At 40.2% G+C, this 19,897-nt stretch overlaps 1 protein-coding gene across 1 annotated transcript; it reads left to right on the top strand.

The window, feature by feature from the left end:
• The first annotated feature begins 54 nt into the window (after positions 1-54).
• LOC137205097 (free fatty acid receptor 4-like) lies at positions 55-19,007 on the top strand. The gene is made up of 2 exons (XM_067702984.1): positions 55-66; positions 16,928-19,007. The coding sequence occupies exons 1-2, from the start codon at positions 55-57 to the stop codon at positions 17,444-17,446; spliced, it is 531 nt and encodes a 176-aa protein (XP_067559085.1). The 3' UTR covers positions 17,447-19,007.
• The last annotated feature ends 890 nt before the right edge of the window (positions 19,008-19,897 follow it).

Consider the following 19,897-nt stretch of genomic DNA (forward strand, 5'->3'; position numbering starts at 1 on the left):
AATTACATATTATCTGTCCTATCTCTCTTCTTCATCTGAAAACAGAAATAAAATATGACTTACAAGGTAAGTATGATACAGATATTTAGAGTAATAAGAATTTCAAGATAAGCCGCTAACTTCATCATATGAATTTCTATCACCAACCTTAGATAATAATAGCATAATGGTAACTGTAAACCAGGTACTGGGTTAGAAGCTTCGGAGCCTTCATCCCATTTAGTCCTCCCAGCCCTATAAGGAAGTTGCTCTTATTATTCCATTTTGCTCCGACACTTAACGAGATGGGACAACTTGCCCAGAGTGATACAGTAGGAAATGGCAGATCAGAATTCAAACACCTGGAGTCCAACACCAGAAAGCACCCTGTGGGCAACCACAGAGTGAAAAGCATCCTGTTAGCATCGGTTGTTTATTCTAGTTCCATTTCAAGATTCTTATTTCTGGTGACGATTAACCTTGGTTCATATTGTCCTTTGAGCGGTGACTTCTGGTGTCTACAGCACCTAAATTCATTTCAGGGAAGTTCTAAAAGAATCTGCTCAGTTTTGTTTTTGTGTTTTTCTAAGTTATAGTGGATGAGGAAACAGTCATTTAAACTCACAATCTCTAAACAGTCAAAAGACTTTGATTTTAGATAAACCAAGTTGGCAGTCTAATTTTTAGGTATAAAAAAGAAAAACGGAGAGAAAGACCTGGCAGTTGAATCATGCATTCATTCTGTTACTCCATTAAAAATCTTACCAAAAAAAAAAGCTTAAGGAAGAAATTATTAAACTTTTTAGTAGTTTTATAATATTGGCAACAGCGAATAGCTGGCTTTAGAACTAATCATTGAGCTAGGAAAAGAGATCCCTAGAACATTGTTTTATTGGCAGTGGCAGTATGTCCCTTATTATTTTGTCATATGAAAAACAATGGGTGCAACATAGACCTGCTGTCCTCAACTTACCCTTACGGATCCTCATCGCCTCCATCTACCTACGAATCTCTAAAACGTGTTCTCATGAATTAGTGGCGTTGCAGTGTGCCTTGTACAGAGTTATCATTCATTGGAGATGTTAACTAACACAGCGGGTAAAGAGATAGGGTTGAAAGAGTTCCCCCCAATTTTTCACGGTTCACATACCAGACAGGCATGTGCAAGGTCAATTTACAGCAGAGGGCAGAGGTGGCTATGAGAGCATTTCCCTTAATTTTATTTTAAAAAAATAAGCACAGTGGATTTAGGAAGTTGTTTTAATGATCTTATTAAGAGATTTTCTTGGTAAAGACAGGCATGCAATATCTTTTTATTTTTCTGTAATTAAAATAAATAAAGCCTCTTAGGAATTTTGTGATGGTATAATAAAAGCCTAATTTATGAGGCTTTTTTGTTGTTGTTGCTGTTGTTGTTGCGGTACGCGGCCTCTCACTGTTGTGGCCTCTCCCGTTGCGGAGCACAGGCTCCTGACACGCAGGCTCAGCGGCCATGGCTCATGGGCCCAGCTGCTCCGTGGCATGTGGATCTTCCCGGACCGGGGCACGAACCCGTGTCCCCTGCATCGGCAGGCAGACTCTCAACCACTGCGCCACCAGGGAAGCCCGAATGCAGTCTAATTTTAAGTTATATTTGGTCAAGGGTGCTTTTTGTTGCTTTGGACTTTCATTTATGATCTAGGATGTGGCCACAGTTTGAATGTTTCCTTGCCTGTGAAGAGCCTGGCTGATGAAAGGGATAAATCACCTCTTATCCATGACACTGCATACAACACGACCTAAGCCACCTCACTGCTTATTCTGGGCACTTCATTATTCCCACTGCTGTCAGACTCCTTGGTAATCCTATTTTAGAAACTTGAACAAACTTGAAGAGTCACAGAGCACTGAGACACTGCTGCCCTGGAAGTAGGTGGATAAGCTACCTTTTCTCTCCGACAAGTATAAGTAACTTGGCCTATTCATACACTTAATGTGGCCATTTTTAGACAAGCAAACCCACCTTCTCTTCTCTAGCTTTTAAGTGTGCGTTTTCTCATATATTTGCACCAGCTCGTTCATCAACGTATTCCCTTTCTGACGAAATGTCATCACTTTTGCTTCAGCTTCCTTACCCACGGCCTCTGTTCTCCATCAGAAATGATTCTTGGGATGTTCAAGGTGGGCATCTGACTCATACATAATAATAAAGAACTCTACAAACTGCAGATTATCTTTGAAACCCTCTTTCTAAGACAACTGTTTTTTAGGAAATAGCCAACAGTAACTTTCATTACTATGTTTTACTAAAATGAAGTCTTCCAGCCTACACAGTAAAAACAAAGAGAGATAACTCCTTCCCCGCAAAGACACAGATTAAATGGCACCCGGGAGAGGCAGTGGGCTAAGGTGGAAAGGGACCCTGAGTAGGACACAGACAGCCTACTGGACTCAGTGTCGTTGAGCAAGCGTTGAACTACTCTGGACCTCTGTGGAAGCAACTTAAGTGTCCATTGACAGATGAATGGATAAAGAAGATTTTATATAGATATAAATATATATGAATATTTTATAATATATGAATATTATTTAGCCATAAAAAAGAATAAAATCTTGCCATTTGCACCAACATGGATAGATCTGGAGGGTATTGTGCTAAGTGAAATAAGCCAGAGAAAGACAAATACTGTATGATATCACTTATATGTGGAATCTAAAAAACAAAACAAACACACAAACAAATAAAACAGAAACAGACTCACAGATACAGAGAACAAACTGGTGGTTGCCAGAAGGGAGAGGGCTGTGGGGAGACAGATGAAATAGGTGAAGGGGATTAAGAGGTACAAACTTCCAGCTATAAAATAAGTCACAGGGATGTAATGTACACATAGGGAATATAGTCAATAAATTTGTAACAACTTTGTATGGTGACAGATGGTAACTGGTCTTATTGTGATGACCAAATCATTATGTTGTACACCTGAAACTAATATAATATTGTATGTTAATTATAACTCAATAAAAAATAAAAAATGAGGATTTATGCTAGGTGATCACTAAAACTCTATCCAGCCTTACATGTTAAAATCATAACTTTATAAATACAACTGATGGCACAAGCTATTAGGTTTGACTGTGTCTCTTGTGCACGTGTACCTGGCCTTATTTCACATATCTATTGGATAACAGCTCTTTACTTCTGTTCTGATAATGAAATCACGCAGGTAAATCCAATTAGGGGCAGCCCTTCTCTCCAGGTCCCAGCAGAGTCACCAGCTGCTGATCATTAGAGACCCAGCCACATTCAGGTAGTTCTCCTTCAAAAACTAATTAGAGCACTTCCATCAGGATTTTTAACAGAAAGATGTCCGAGAATAACTCCGAAGTGATATGGACAAAATGATAACCAGCTTTATTAGACACTGAATAAAACACCAAACAAATTACAGTACCTATAAGTGAGTCAGCAGTTGGCGGCTGCATTTTTTTTCACATCTCCTTCCCTGTTAACGCATTAACCCATCTCAACCCATATCTTCTGCCTTCTTGGGCATCTTCCTGGTGAGGCCCTTATGAGTCGTGCAGTTCTCTGGGTCTCTAGGACACCGTCCATCTGAGCTGCTGGGAATACTGAGAACATGACAGACGCCAGCTCCAAAGACATTTCTCAGCTCACAACCTGCACCGCAACATGTTGTGGGAGCTATTTGTGGAAAATTCTTATAACTTCTTTGTTTCTCTGCCTCTTCCTTCTACCCTGCTTATACGGTGCTCTCTCCTGTATTCTCTCTTCCCCCAGCCTCTGAGTTTCTGAGACAGCTTTCTCCATGCTCTGCCCTGCCCTGCCCTGAACAGGGGCTGCTTCAGCCATCTTCCTATCCTTTTCTCCAATGTGCGTGGGCAATCATCTATGAAACGAGAGGCTAAACTGGGGGATGCATAAAACCTTGAGCAGCCCACCTGCATAGGCAATCACTGGGGTTGCCTACAAAGGTCCTTCCATCCTTGGTTCTTGGAACTTACTGAAGAGGAGAGGCTACTTACGACACAGATGATGTTTTGGTGGCAAGAACGAACTTTGGGGGCATGCCACCATGGAAAAAAAGATGCCTCCAGGAAGCTGAAGAAAGTTTGTCTGTAATTTATTTTTCTTCATTTTAAAGCATTCTCAGACCATATCAAAGCCCACTGATTCTTAACCCCATCTTTACCCATACTTATAGGTAATAATCATAAGCAATGCTTTTGAGCACTTGCTATGTGCCTGGCACTATCCTGGGTGCTTTTATTCATCCTCACAACCACCATTTGAGGAAAGTACCATTATTATCCCCATTTCACAGATGGGAAAATGTAGCTCAGAGAGGTTAAGTAATTTGCCCAAGGTCATATAGTAGCAAGTAGCAGAGATTGGCTTTGAAATTAGGCAACCTGGCTCCAGGGTCTTTGTGCTCTCCTGCCTCTAAATATAGGCTTTGGATGTGCAAAAATTTGATCGGGATCGTGTGTATGTGGGGGAAGGGGGGTGATGAAATGGTTTGGCTCCATTGAATAGCAAGTGATTGCCTGGATTCTCTTTCCCCCTTTTCAAAACAAATGCTTGACCAAAGCACAACCTATTTGAGAGACGGATGCTGTTTGTTTGCTTTATGGGTTCCTATAAATCTAAAGTTGGCATATTCTCCTCAGAATTTATCCATCCTGATTTGAGCTGGTAATGCGTGATTTTCATCTGCTTTGGGATGGGTTCAGCCACTTTAATAGAGCACCATGTGAATAACAAGACATATAAAAACATGGATGATTAGAGCCGGAAGGGACTTGATTTTTTTTAATAAGAAAGAAAACTGAGGCCCAGGTTGAGGAGGGGACCTGCCTGAGTTCATGACGTTTGTTAGCGATAGGATAGAATTAGAATCACCGATTTCTTAGAATTCTTCTTAGAAGTGGATGATGCCTCTTCTCTCACGGAAGTGAAAGTATCTAAAGTAAAGGCCATAGCCCTGCTTCTCTCAATGGGCTTATATTTTTAATAACACTGTATATATTTTCCTTTCTTTCTACCATCAATATTCAAGGGTAAAGAAAATGTCAAGAAGGAACTAGCAACCATAGTCCCTGACCTTTTCTGTCATCCCAACGCTGAGGACGCAGTTCCTCCCCACATCCCCACTTCCGGGCCAGTGGGACCAGGGCAGAACCTGGAGAAGGGGGGATGTAGAGAAGAAGGCAGCGCCAGATTCACCATCTGGACCCAGCCATACTCATGGTGCCCTTCTTTGGAAATTCTTTTAAAGTAGGGTATCTTTCTTTAAACGAATACTCCCTCTGTCCCCAAATCCTTAGTTCAAACTCCTAAGGCAAATAGGCAAATAACCCAATCATTCCAATCATTAGATGCCCCCTCCATGCTGTCTTCCCAAAGATAGGGAATAAAATTTCTGATGCCAAAGAATATTCCCTATCATGAAGTCCTTTCTAGGTTATTTCTGCCTTTGCAGAAATGCTTCCCTCCCTTTCTTTTTGTATTTAAATAAGGTAAGATCCCATGAGGTACAGCCATAAAAAGAAACAAAATTTAGTTATTTGTAGTGAGGTGGATGGACCTAGAGTCTGTCATACGGAGTGAAGTAAGTCAGAAAGAGAAAAACAAATACCATACGCTAACACATATATATGGAGTCTAAAAAAAAAAAAAAATCGTTCTGACGAACCTAGGGGCAGGACAGGAATAAAGATGCAGACGTAGAGAATGGACTTGAGGACGTGGGGAGAGGAAAGGGTAAGCTGGGACAAAGTGAGAGAGTAGCATGGACATATATACACTACCAAATGTAAAATAGATAGCTAGTGGGAAGCAGCCACATAGTGCAAGGAGCTCAGCTCGGTGCTTTGTGACCACCTAGAGGGGTGGGATAGAGAGGGTGGGAGGGAGACACAAGATGGAGGGGATATGGGGATATATGTGTATGTATAGCTGATACACTTTGCTACAGAGCAGAAACTAACACAACATTGTAAAGCAATTATACTCCAATAAAGATGTTAAAAAATAAATAAATAAAATAAAATTTTTTTAAAATAAAATGTAAAAAAAAAAAAAATCCCATGAGGTAAAAATTAAAGAGTTTCCCTAATACCTTTCTTTACATTAAGCGATGCCGCACTCTGAATAGACAATCTGGATTTATGCATATTGGGAATGATCTTATTCCAGCATAAGGGGATGAACTATATTATCAAGAGTATTCTAATACTGGACTTCCCTGGTTGGCACAGTGGTTAGGAATCCATCTGCCAATGCAGGGGACACAGGTTCGAGCCCTGGTCCAGGAAGATCCCACATGCTGCGGAGCAACTAAGCCCGTGCACCACAACTACTGAGCCTGCGCTCTAGAGCCTGTGAGCCACAACTGCTGAGCCCACGCACCACAACTATTGAAGCCCACTCGCCTAGAGCCTGTGCTCCGCAACAAGAGAAGCCACCGTGATGACAGGCCCGCGCACCACAATGAAAAGTAGCGCCCGCTCGCAGCAACTAGAGAAAGTCTGTGCGCAGCAACGAAGACCCAATGCAGCCAAAAATAAATAAATAAATATTTTTTAAAAAGTATTCTAATACTACTCAGGTCTTTTTCTTCATTTCAGTTTGATGGCTTAATACATTTTGTTGAACTTTGCATAATTGATTAGCATTTTTAAGGGTCTCATGATGACTATGTAACAGAAAGGTGGCCTCGTTGCTCCCCCAGCCACCAAGGCTCCTGGACCAGGGATGGCCATGTCACATAGGCCTATCAATCTGCTGATTGGCCAGATTCTCTCCACCAAGAAATTGACCACAGACACGGGTACACTAAAAAAAATTGGAGGTTGAGGGTTGAGCTGAAAGGTCAGATAGAAGCAGAGCCAGACTTAGTGACACAGCAAGTGAAAGCCACAAGCAAGTTGAATGTTATGGGAAAACCCACACTGAGTAGTAAATGAAGAAGTTCAGAGAGAAAAACAGGTAAGAGGCTATGTGGCTTCAGAGCAATAGAGACAGGAGTTCCACTGTTCCCTGAGGACTGATTCTCAGCACCCATCTTGGAGGTTGTATTTTCTTCCTTTGATTCCTTCACCTATTCCTGCAGCCCTTAAATCCCTCACTTTTTGCCTAAGCCAGTTCAGGTAGGCTTGTGGGGTTTTTTTTTCTTTTTAACCAAACTCTAACTAGCAAGTCTACATTATCACCCATATAGAACAGTCTTATTTGTTTGTTTAATCATTCTTTCAGAAAATAGTGAAACATAAGGAGTCTCAGTTGGGAAGAAACAAAGTTAAATGCTTTCAGATTTTGAAAGGCCTTTTTTTTGTCATGTTTCTACAACAAATCTATGTCTGTGTGAAATCAGACGAATTCGCAATATGGTTAGTTTGAGCTCTGCTACCATCATGCTGGGCATTTGTTTAGCAGGAAATACATGCTATTTCAGACTTAAGATAACTATTCATCATTTGGCAAAGTTGAATCTCCATAGTCAGATAGAGTGCCCGGATTCAGTAAATAGAATCCCAGCACTTGATGTTTCCAAATGAGAATGTATGGTATGCTTTTAACATCAGGCTTCTTAAATGTAAAAAGCAAAGACACACACACACACACACACACACACACACACACACAATTTAAAAGCAAGCAGCACCACGCAGCGGTGGGACGAGGAATAGCCACCATTTGAGGGAAGCACCAGTATTTGTTCCCTTGGAAAACAGAGGACTGGTTCTTTGTTATTTTTTCAGAGAAATTTAAACATGATCGACACAGTGTTATTTTCTGTGAGAAAGAAACCATTTTTATGATGTCTTTCACTTCTCGGCATCTTGACAAGAACAACTGTTGGCTAAATGTCAAACTTACTTACAGATGAAAATACTAACAATAAAAAAGCAGTTGTCATATTTTACCATGTGTGGTTGAGTTTATTATAACCAAATGCATTTGAAAACACAATGACTCAAAAAAACACTATATTCTGCACAGCAAGGAAACCACCAACATAATGAAAAGGCAACCTACTGAGGAGGAGAAAATATTTGCAAATCACGTATCTGATAAGGAGCTAACATCCAAAATATATAAGGATCTCATACAACTCAATAACAAAAAAAATCTGATTAAAAATGGGCAGAGGACCTGAATAGACATTTTTCCAAAGAAGACATACAGACGGCCAACAGGTACACGAAAAGATGCTCCACATCATTAATCATCATGGAAACTCAAATCACAACCACAATGAAGGGCTTCCCTGGTGGCGCAGTGGTTGAGAGTCCGCCTGCCGATGCAGGGGACACGGGTTCGTGCCCCGGTCCGGGAAGATCCCACATGCCGCGGAGCGGCTGGGCCCGTGAGCCATGGCCGCTGAGCCTGCGCATCCGGAGCCTGTGCTCCGCAACGGAAGAGGCCACAACAGTGAGAGGCCCGCGTACCGCAAAAAAAAAAAAAAAAAAAAAAACCCACAATGAAATATCACCTCACACCTGTCAGAACGGCTATCATCAAAAAGACAAGGAATAACAAGTGTTGGTGAGAATGTGGAGAGAAGGGAACCCTCTTGCACTGTTGGTGCGAATGTAAATTGGTGCAGCCATGGTGAAAAACAGTATGGAGCTTTCTCAAAAAATTAAGAATAGAACTACCATATGATTCAGCAATTCTACTTCTGAGTATCTACCTGAAGAAAATGAAAACACTAATTTAAAAAGATATATGCACCCCTATGTTCACTGCAGCATTATTTACAATACCCAAGACATGAAAGCAACCAAAGTGCTCATCAGTGAATGAATGGCAAAGATGATGTGATATAGATATACAATGGGGTATTATTCATCCTTAAAAAAAGGATGAAATCTTGCCACGTGTAGCAACATGAGTGGAGCTTGAGGGCATTATGCTAAATAAGTCAGAGAGAAGAAGACAATACTGTATTTTCTCTCTCATACATGGACTCTAAAAATATTTTTTCAAAAAGCTGATAGATACGGAGAATAGATTGCTGGTTGCCAGAGGTGCGGGTTGAGGTGTGGAAGAAATAGGTAAACTGTTTGGGTTTCTTTTTTTTAGTTTAAGTAAACTGAAAAACACAAATTTTAAGGAAAAATACCATTACCTTATTGCCTGAGGACATTCCTTTTATTCTTGGGTACAGAGAACATTTTATTGCTAAACTTACTCTGCTGAAAATCAAATTTTATAACAGTAAATTTAGCACAAATGTAACCACAGGCATTAGAGTGATCACATTAAATACATGAAAGTAAAATACACCTCTGATATTATAAATTGAGTAACAGTTTGGCTCATAATTTATTCCATGTGTGAAGTATAAAACAGTGATCTGAAAACCATTTCCACCTATTTCAATCTAAAGATATTAGTTCTTCAGTTCTTTGAAGTGTGAAGACCTTAATTTCTAGAATGTATTCTGTTTGTGTCACAATGGGATGTTCATCTTTCCTCAACAATGCTTGATCTCTTAATACCTTTACCGACACCCTCAGTGGACAGCCTTCCTAGGCATTTCTCCGTAAATGAAGAGTTTTTAAGAGAACTTCAGCAGAATCACTGGTGTCTAAAGAGCCATTTTCTCATTATTTAACTTTTTAAGGCTTCTTGCTGTTGGAAAAAACATGATTAGCAGAAGTGCTGCAAAATAATCTGCAGTTTAGAAGAATGCGTGGTCAGGATCAGCACACCTCAGATAGCATATTTGAACGGTTAACAGAGCATAAAAAATAAAGACAGCCCTTAGCACCATTGAGTGACGTACTGAGGGATGCCAGTCCTGGAGTTTTCAATACTTTTATGAGTCTGAATATCCACCGGAACACAGAGGATGAAAGGTCCTGTGTTAACCATATTTTTGTATTTTCTCTATTTCTTAATGCTCTGGGGCCTCACTTGCCATGGAGGGACTGGCCCTCCCCGGCTGGCCAATTCCTAGAGATTGTAAAGAACTTGCCTGCAAGTGTGACTTTCATATACAAACCAACATCCAGAACCCTTGCTCCCCAACTACCTCCTTTTCCAGACTCTCACATATCAAGCTACTACCCTCCCTGCCCTAATCACCTCAGGACCAGGCATCAAACAACTCAGGACGTCCCATACACCCCAGAGACCACTGAAATTATTCAAAGTAGCCAATCCTAAGCCTGCTTACCTTGCCTTGCCCATTCCCTTCTATAGACACCATAACAAAGGTTTTGGCCCACACTTTCTCCTTGCTTTCCCTCTGCCTCCTGAGTGACCCTGGTGCTTCCTCATGTGGCCCTGCATGGCATGCCTGGCCTCCTGCTTCTAAGGATCTGTAAGTAGAAAACTTGTTCCTTCATGCTAGTCATCTCCATATCTGCATGTCTCACCATAAAACAAATCAGAACAGTTCCTGGGAACATTTTAAAACAGATTTCTAATAATGTAAGACTCTCTTGTCTCCATCATTTTCATTTCCTCGTACACTTTATTCCCAGAATTATGTGAAAGTATATTTTGTCCAGAACCACGTTTGGATCTGAGGCTCAAGAGATGTATAAAGGGAAGATGATTATTCTCCTTGTTACTTTGTGTGTGGACCTTATTTATGCCACTGAGAAAAACTTAACCCAAATAGTAATTGTAAATCCATGCTTTCTAGGACTTTACGACCCAAATTTAATCTTTTACTTTGAAATTTGATTATGGCTCTGGTCTGTATTAATTCCAACCTTTTTTTTTTCACTGTAGGGGATTTAACTGATTTTAAAGTGCTAAAAACAAACACAGAACTGATTAAATAACCAAAGCATTAATTTGGCAGTAATCAATAGTCACCGCATTTACGTATTTGTCCCACGTGGCTTGGGCACTTGGCATATTATGACGTATTATATTTTCACTAAATAATTAACTTCCAGTCTGCCTGATAAATTGTTTCACTCTTCTCATAGTTTGTGCCCAATTGACTCTGCTGTTCAATTTCCTCTACTGGATTCAGAGTGCTCCGAGGCTCAGCCCATTTCATTTGTGCAACTAAACACTGTTCTCCTAGGGTTACATTTAATTAAAACAGCAGTCATTAAGAGAAATATTTCACTTCTCAGGTCTAAACCATCCTTTGTTAGTATAATTACTTTGCAAAAATCACACTGTGGCAAGACAGGAAAAAACCGAAGCAGATGCAATTGTGGAGTCACTCTCTGAAAGCTGAAGAACAAAATTGTCAGGAAGCAGCAGCCATTTTTTTGCCTTGTTTCAACTTAATAAATTCATAAATCAAATATATCAATAAAATATCCACAGTAGATGCCCAGGTCTGCTGCATTTTTATTTTGCTGAGTGAATATAAACAGCTTCTGAATCTTGTATCGAGTATGGTAGACGTGTATGAATGTGTAGTTATGTGTACACATGTGTTGGTGAATGAATGTGTGTGTGTGCGTGCGTGTGTGTGTGTGTGTGTCCGGGGGCACTATCATTAATTAAATACCTACTATACACAAGGCACTTGGCTTAACTACTACTGTACATTTTTTCTCCTACTTTGTTCATATAGTTCTAGTGACTATTCTGATTCTTACAATTATAGCCCTGTGTAATTAATCAATTTTAAATGTTCTTAAATAACATAAAGATTAATAAGAATGGATATTTATACGTGGGTAGAGAACGTAACTGCTGAAATGTAATATGTTCTAGAAATTCTACTTACAAGGAGTTAACATTTCTGTGCCAGGCCCTGAGTTAAGAATTTTACATATGTTTCCTCATTTACGTCTTACTACAATCAGTGAGATGAGATTTCCTTTACTCTTTTTACTATTGAGGAAAATGAGGCTCCCTAGAGGTTAAATGACTTTTCAAGGTTATGTAGCTCTTTCTACTTTCAGGTAGTTTCTGTCAAGGGAAATCCAGATGGTGAGGTAGGTACTATTTTAAGATACCTTCTTGGTTTGCTTGTGGCTCTCCCCTTAGTGCGTCAGTGGCACTCTCAGCCTCGGGTTGGGTGGGCAGACACAGCATCCCAGGTCTCACAGAGAAGCCCCATGTCAGGCTCAACATGGTGCTTGAGCAGGAAAAAGCAATGGTCCAGGCCGAGACTTTTCAAACTCTGTGGTGAAGGAGCAGTTACTTTTGTAATAAAAATAAAATATTATACGTAAAATAACAAAGTAAAATGATAAAAATGAATCGCTAGATATACGAAATGAAAAAAATCCAAAGACATGAGAAGTAAAGCCCCAAGTTTTCATTATTAAATTCAAATGGCTACAAGAAGTTTCTAAACTCTTACTCCCAATTTCTGTACCTATCTCGTTGAGAACTAGTTACAAATAATTTTAATAATTTATGTATATTACCACGTCCATATACCACGCTTTTTAGAGCATTGGTCAAAGCCATAAGCCTGAGGTTAGCCATCCGGAGCCCTACTCAGTTTCATTTGGGGTGGGGAAACTAGTCAGGGCTTCCTGGTCCCTAAAAGGCAGAAAAATGTTTGAGGAGACTGAAAGACTAAAAAACCCTTCTGCTTGAATCAAGGAGATGCAGTGAGCACGGAACAGACAAGTGAAGGAGGTGGCAGGATGGCAAGCATCAGCGGCAGATGGAGAAGAGGTAGAAGTCAATACTCAAGACCTGGTGAGATGGTTACACCTCCGTGAGGGCCTCTCAGGGCGGAGATCATCAACCAGACATGCATCCTTCAAATGCACCTCCATTTTCTTAAATAAGCCTCCATAAACCCAGATTCTTCCGAAGAGAAAGGAAGAAGCAGGGGGTGAAGAATCCTGAATGGCTGACTAGGGAGCTCCCCAAAAGACTGAGTTTAAAATCGGAAGTGACTGAGTTTCCTTGATTTGGCAAAATTCAATTTTCTGCTGTTGAAGGGAAAGGAGGGGGGGGGACTTGTGTACTAAAATGAATGTAATTCCAGATATTTTTAAAGTATATTTTTGAAACTGGATTGTGTATTTTGTAAAAGATCGTATCTTCTACATGGAATTATTTTCATTTTAACAGAAGACAACGCCCTAATCTAGAAAAGTGGATTTTTAATGGAAAGAATTTCTGGTAACAATCGCAAGTAACTAGGAGAACTTAAATCTCCTAAATCACAATGCCACAGAGAATCACCTTCCCATACATTCAGCTCTTTTGAGAAGTTCTGTTGTCCTCCACAGAAATCACTGGCAGATCTGTAATAATATATTTCTCCATATGGCTTTGCATATTAGAAATCACTTAATATTCTATTTGTTTATTTGGGAATTTAGAGTAATATACAGTTATATATCTGAGTGGTAAATAACCCATCTAGATAATGAGCTGAAATTGCTCTTTCAGTCAGATGTTTTGCTAGCATGCAGACAGACGGTAGCATCCATGGGTCACTCAGATCTCACGATCTCATCAGTGTTTGCAGCTATGCCCTCCAGGCCACTACCATTAATGGCAAGGGCTGTCCAAACTTTTTAGCCACAAATTTCTTTTTTCAAATAAAACCAAACATAGACTCTCGATATATAAAATCCCAATTTATAAACAGATAAAAGAGGTAAGGAATTGGAAGTACATCTTACTAGTAACTTCCTCATCATGTCTCTCCCTGAGGCCATGCAAAACCCTGGGTCTCTGAAGAACAAATTTGGAAACCACTTCAGGGCTCCACCTACACAGATGGATATCTCCTTTCTTGAGAAAACTAAGCTCTGATCTTTACCCAAATGTGTACTTCCCTCATATTTAAAGGGCCAAAAGACACTTCAGTGGGGAAAGTGTTGGTTGGTGGTTAGAATGAGAACAGTTGATGAAGAGAATGTCTTGTGTCTGAGGACATGGACTGTATGATATTTTAGATGGGGACTTAACAGAAAGTCTCTTTTATGTGGCCCTATCATTGGACTGGAATGAAAAGATGTGGTTGGTTTTATTCACTGCAGCTTGCCAAAAAGGCAATGACTTATAGCAAAAATCTGAAAAGTCTTGGGTTCCTATCTTACTTATTGACACTGACTCAGCTAAATGATATCGACTACATGTTTTCAGTCCCATATTTTCAATGAATATATCCAGATTTACTGTTTTGACTTCTTGTGATGACATCTGAAACAAATTTTGAAAAGTAATGACATGAACACTTTATGCTGTCTTCCACTTCCTATACTTTAATCTCCACATTGAGGGCACAGCTTCTCCGTGCATCAACCTTCTAACTTTCTGTTTGGTTGCATAGGGTAATAACAACATATGGTAGCTATTGACACAATCAATAGCAAAAATAATCCCCAAATGCTCCATTTCCAACATGACCACTTGCTCAATCCATTAATTTAGGAAGGTATTTTCAAACCAACATGTTTACCGTTTATTTAAAATCATATAAATAAGCCATTATTGAATTCATTCTTAATTTCTCTTTAACCTTAAAATATACATTTATTGAATGCCTACCTTATATGATGCCCTGTGTTGGGATTACCAAAGTGAACAAACCGTAAAAAGAATAGATACATGTATATGTATAACTGAATCACTTTGCTGTACACCTAAAACTAACACAACATTGTGAATCAACTATACTCCAATATATATATATATATTGGAGCCGTGATTGAACTAATGAGCTATCTACAGTTCAGTAGGACTGTCAGAGATTTTGAAAGGAGTGGAGTACATGTCCCTCTTCCCAACAGAACCTTGAGTCTCTTGGGCATGAATTTTGGTTATAATTGACCCCAGTTCTACTCCAAGGACAGCTTCTGATTGGCTCAAACCATTCAGCATAATCCCATTCTCTTGACCTTGTCCCAGAATAAAAGGCATGATCTGATTTGGTCCAACCAGAATGAAGCCCTGCCTGAGCTTTGTTCAGGGAAAAGGAAAGAGAAGCTTTCTGATTCCCGGGTACTCAGCGATGGCAGGTCTGATAGATTGATTGTATTACCACCATGAGGGAAACCAGTTGGAGGACAAAGCTTACAACAAGGCTGAGAGAATTTAGAGAAACATAACCAGAGCCACAATCAAACCAACCCTGTGGATTTTTACTGTATGGACAACAGATTATATGGGTTTTCTACACTTGCTACAAAAATACTCCAACAGAAACAACGTCAAGAATGATCGACCTCAAGAAAGGTGGGAGTTACCAAAACTATAGTCAGACGTTTCCAAACTAATCTTATGGCTTTAGATGACATTTAAAATTGAGCTGAAGGTTGTTATCAATTCTAAGTGACAAATTTTCTTCTAAAAAAGCAGGAGCAAATATTCTGGCATCTCTTTCTAAAGGGATGATATGTGTGAGGAACTAACTTTAGGGTCAATTATTTTCTTAGACACAGCCCTGGCTTCAGGGAAATGTTTTATTTAAATTCTGTCCTCCTCAACTTTTGAATAGTTGACTATGGTTCTGGAATCTGAAATCTTGTGAACTAATGATGAGGAAACTCATGAAAGAAAAACAAAGTACGGCGTATTTACAATGATCCTTGTTATTCACCATTGCCCTTTATCCCCAATCACTCAACTAGGACATCCTAGCTCTAGCAGTCTATGATTTTAAGCATCTGTTAAGCAGCTGCTTTGGACTTGACACTGTGTAAGGCTCTGTGAATTCCAAACATTTCAGTGAAGTCTGTAGCATACTAAGCATCTCAGCCATGACCAATGTGAAGCTTACTAAAAATAACTGACTGGCTTCTTTAGTCTAAGTTAGAAGTTTAGTTTAATTTAGGACATAAGTTTGATTTACTTACATCCCACTGGTATGAAAAAATTAATAAAGGATACTGCTTTTCTACTTTAAAATATTCACCAATGTAACCATGGCTATCACTTTTTTTCTTAGAAAGGAAGGTCTAGAAAGAAAGGAAGTGCATAAACACTAGGTGGCACTATAGCTTGAAATAACATTCAGATAAAAGGCACCTAAGATATTCATGAGAGATGACAAAATAGAAAAAAGAAAACCAAAAGAGTATAATAAATCCATATTTAAGAAAAGATTAAATACCAAAGTCTTTTAGTGCTTACTAAATAAAGTGAGTAAACCTTATGCAGTCAATGAATTAACTTTAAATGAACTTACATAACCTAATACATCAGAAAGATAAGTTCTTCCCCCCAGTTGAAATAAGACCAGTATTCACTAGAAGGCAGCATCTCATTAAGCCAGAGATAGTTATTCAAAACTTTTTTATTATTCCAGATAAAGCCTAAATTTAGGTTTCATCTTGTCCACCAAATTTTACAAACGAAAAATTTTTTTCTTCTCAGAAAACAAAACAAAATATCCCTTAATGAAAAAATAAGTTACATGAGAAGTTAAGTATATGGTTTATTGCTTTTCTCTATTTAGATCATAGGCACATAGCTAATTTACATCCAATAAGCTCAGTAAATTATACCTCTTATAAATTTAGAATCTTTGCCTGAAGTGAGTTTTATATATATAAATGCAGCATTTTATTGACCATGCATAGTCTTTGTTAACCAGTTGCAAATGAAGAATGCTGGCAGGGTACCTGGAAGGTATTGGTCCCCTGAGTGAGTGATTCATTTGTTTCCATCTTGGCGGGAACCCAGAACCATCCAGAGAGCTCTTGGTTACTTTCCAAATTCATGTCCTCTGTCCTTCAGAGCTATCTGCTCATATGATATCAAGCAGGAGGCCTTAGACAACTCCCTCCCAAAGCCACAGAGCCAAGCCTAACATTGAAATAAAATTGATTTTTAAAAACTTCCTGTGAGGTCCCAGCAAAACAAACAGTGTGAAGAACGCTTAGAATTGTGTGCCGTTCATGGTGAAACCAAACACCTCACATGCGACCTGAGCCCACAGTCTTCTAACCGAAACTGCACAACTCGTCTCAGGACTTACCAAAGCTCAGATTCTTTATATCTCGGCGCAGAAGGAATTCAGCTGAGGCGAAGTGATAGGAAATTCCGATTTGCACACTGGTTTGGCCCAGCATTGCCGGAGAAATCTCCTGGGATGTGTCATTTGTTACTTTGAACTTCTTGGTACCAGGACTGCTTATTGTGATCAGTTACTCCAAAATTTTACAGATCACGAAGGCGTCAAGGAGAAGGCTCACGACGACCCTGGCTTCCTCGGAGAGCCACCAGCTCCGTGTGTCCCAGCAGGACGTCCGGCTCTTCCGCACCCTGTTCCTGCTCATGATCTCCTTCTTCGTCATGTGGAGCCCCATCATCGTCACCATCCTCCTCATTCTGATCCAGAACTTTGAGCAAAACCTGGTCATCTGGCCGTCCCTCTTCTTCTGGGTGGTGGCCTTCACCTTTGCCAACTCGGCCGTCAACCCCATTCTCTACAACATGTCACTGTTTAGGAACGAATGGAGGAAATTTTTTCACTGCTTCTTCTTCTCAGAAAAGGGAGCCATGTTTACAGACACATCTGTCAGAAGAAATGATCTGTCTGTTATTTCCAGCTAGTTAGTTTTTCTCTGTAGGCGTCTATTTGTCACTCTCTGGCAAGCCATGGTGTGTTTTCAAAGGGAGTTCATTTCCAGGACGGTCGCACCAGGGTACCTGCTTTAAGAAAATGTAACCTATGCAAATGTACATTTACAGCACCAGTACATTGAGGGGTGATCATTCAGTATAACAATTCTATCCTTTATAAAAGTATTTGCTGTGGGTTCCTTTTCAATATGAACTTTTTCAGTGTGTAGTATGATTAAGTTTAATAATTTTTATTTGTAACTGTTCAGCAGTCTCATCTCCTACACGTAAAGCCACGCCTTGCCGGTTTCCTGAAGTGAGTCTTGGAACAGGTCCAGGACCCAGATTTTTCCTCTGAAGAGTCATGGCCACTCTAGCTCCCCACCCTGGATTTGCAAGGCTGCAGGATCATTCATTAACGTCAAGAGCGCTTGAGGAATTTCCAAGGAACAAGGATTTAATTTCCAAGGAATTAAAGGTGACTTTATTTTTCATTTATAAAGGGATGCCATGGACCCCTTTAGGAGAAGCTTTGTCACGAAGTCAGACAGGAAGTCGGATGACTCCAAACATTTGACAGTGAGAACAGGAGTGATTCCCTTCGTTGATCCGCCTGTTAGATGCCTCTTAAGCACATGCTGTGGCCGGTGTTCTTGGTGGTGGGAATACAGCAGTGAACCAGACAGCCATGGCCCCTGCCCTCACGGAGCTTACTTATCTTCTAGGTGGGGGCAGCGAAAAACCAAACATAAGTCAATAGACAATATAGTGTTATGGAGTGAATTAGCGTCGTGAAGAAAATGGGACAGTGATGGCAACTTAGATGGGGTGTTGAGGGGTCTGCGAAGACCGTTCTAAGGGCAAAAGGTAAACCACAAGAAGGAACCAGCCATGTGAATCCAAGGGAGTGGGGCTTTGCAGGTGGAGCAGACGCTGGTGCTGGTGCAAAGAGCCTTGTGTACTTGTGGGACAGAAAGAAGAGGTGTAAACAAAGCAAACTATTGGCTCCTGTATGCCGGGCAATGTCCTTGATGCCAAGACAGAGGGGTGCTGTGCTGGAGACCATCAGTTGAGACCAGAGAGGTTACAGGGCTGGATTACACAGGGTCTGGGAGGCTGCCATAGAGAGTTTATTCTGTGTTCAGTGGGCAGCCACTGGAGGTTTGCAAGTGGATGCTGAAGTGACCTGCTGTACTGGTTGCTGTGCAGGGAATGAACTTTGTGGAGCAGGAATAAAGATGGAGACCAGTTAGGTGGCTGTTGAAGCAGAGAAAGAAGATGGGGAAGTTGGAGGTGGGTGGCATCCGTGGGGGATTGTGAGAAATGATCTTGGGACATACTTTGGGAAGGCAGAGCAAACATGATGTATTGATGGACAGGATGCAGATTAGGAGGGAAAGAGAGGATTCAGGGGTGACTCCTGACAGTGATTGGATGGAGAGCAGGCAACAAAAATGGGGAAGACTAGAAGAATGGGAAATAGAAAGACCAAGAGTTTCATTTGGGGCATTTACACGTGAAACCCCAGTGAGATCCAAATGGAGAGCAGGCAGTGGGGTGCAGGGATGTGGGGTGTGGGCCTGAATATGCAACGTTGGGAGTCACCAGATAGTGTTTGCAGATTTATGGCTTTATGAAATGTCCCTGGGAAGAGAGAGAGAGAAGAAACCGGAGCCAGCGAGAACCCAGGGCTACGCCAGCACTTGGAGGTTGGGCCAGTGGCTGGAACAGCAGCTCAGGGCCTGGCACATAGGACGTGCTCAGCCAATCTTTGTCACCAAGTACATCAGAGCCAGTAGTTGTCTTTGCTGGTGGAGTTTCTTGAGCAGCTTGCTTTTTAAGTAAGGTTTATTACAAGCTTGAGGACTAGAGGACAGGGATCTTTTGTCCATCTTTAGTTAATAAATTTGGTAAATTAAAAAAAAAAAAAAAAAAAACTTCCTGTGAATATTTGATTTCATGTGACCAAAGACTTCATAGAATAAATGTAAGCTTGTTTTTGTCCATCTGAGAGAAAAAAAAAAGTGCTATTTTTCTGGGTCAGTTTGTCCTCCCTAAACATCCTCTGCCAGGCCCCATCCTCTCTTACAGTATAAAGTGACTAGTCACTCCTGTTGAGTGACTAGGAAAAGATATTTTCAAAATAATTAGGTGCTGCTCTGTTAGGAATTTCTCTAGGATTGTCTTTACTCACAAAATACTACTTTTGTGGCTGGAGAAGCTTATAATATATTCACTACCTAAGGCAAAAATATTATTTTCATAACATAAAGAGGCCAAGAGAACTGAGAATGAGGTTTTTTTAAAATTTCAATTAATAACATGTTGCTTTGTTTTGCTGTTTTAAGAAATGAAAATAGAGTATCTTTGAGACAGAAACTTGAATTATAAGAAACTAGAAAAGAATACAAGGGTTCTAGAGTAGCCATAAATCACAAATAT

The sequence above is a fragment of the Pseudorca crassidens genome, chromosome 13, assembly GCF_039906515.1.
Source record: "Pseudorca crassidens isolate mPseCra1 chromosome 13, mPseCra1.hap1, whole genome shotgun sequence".
Lineage (NCBI taxonomy): Eukaryota > Metazoa > Chordata > Mammalia > Artiodactyla > Delphinidae > Pseudorca > Pseudorca crassidens.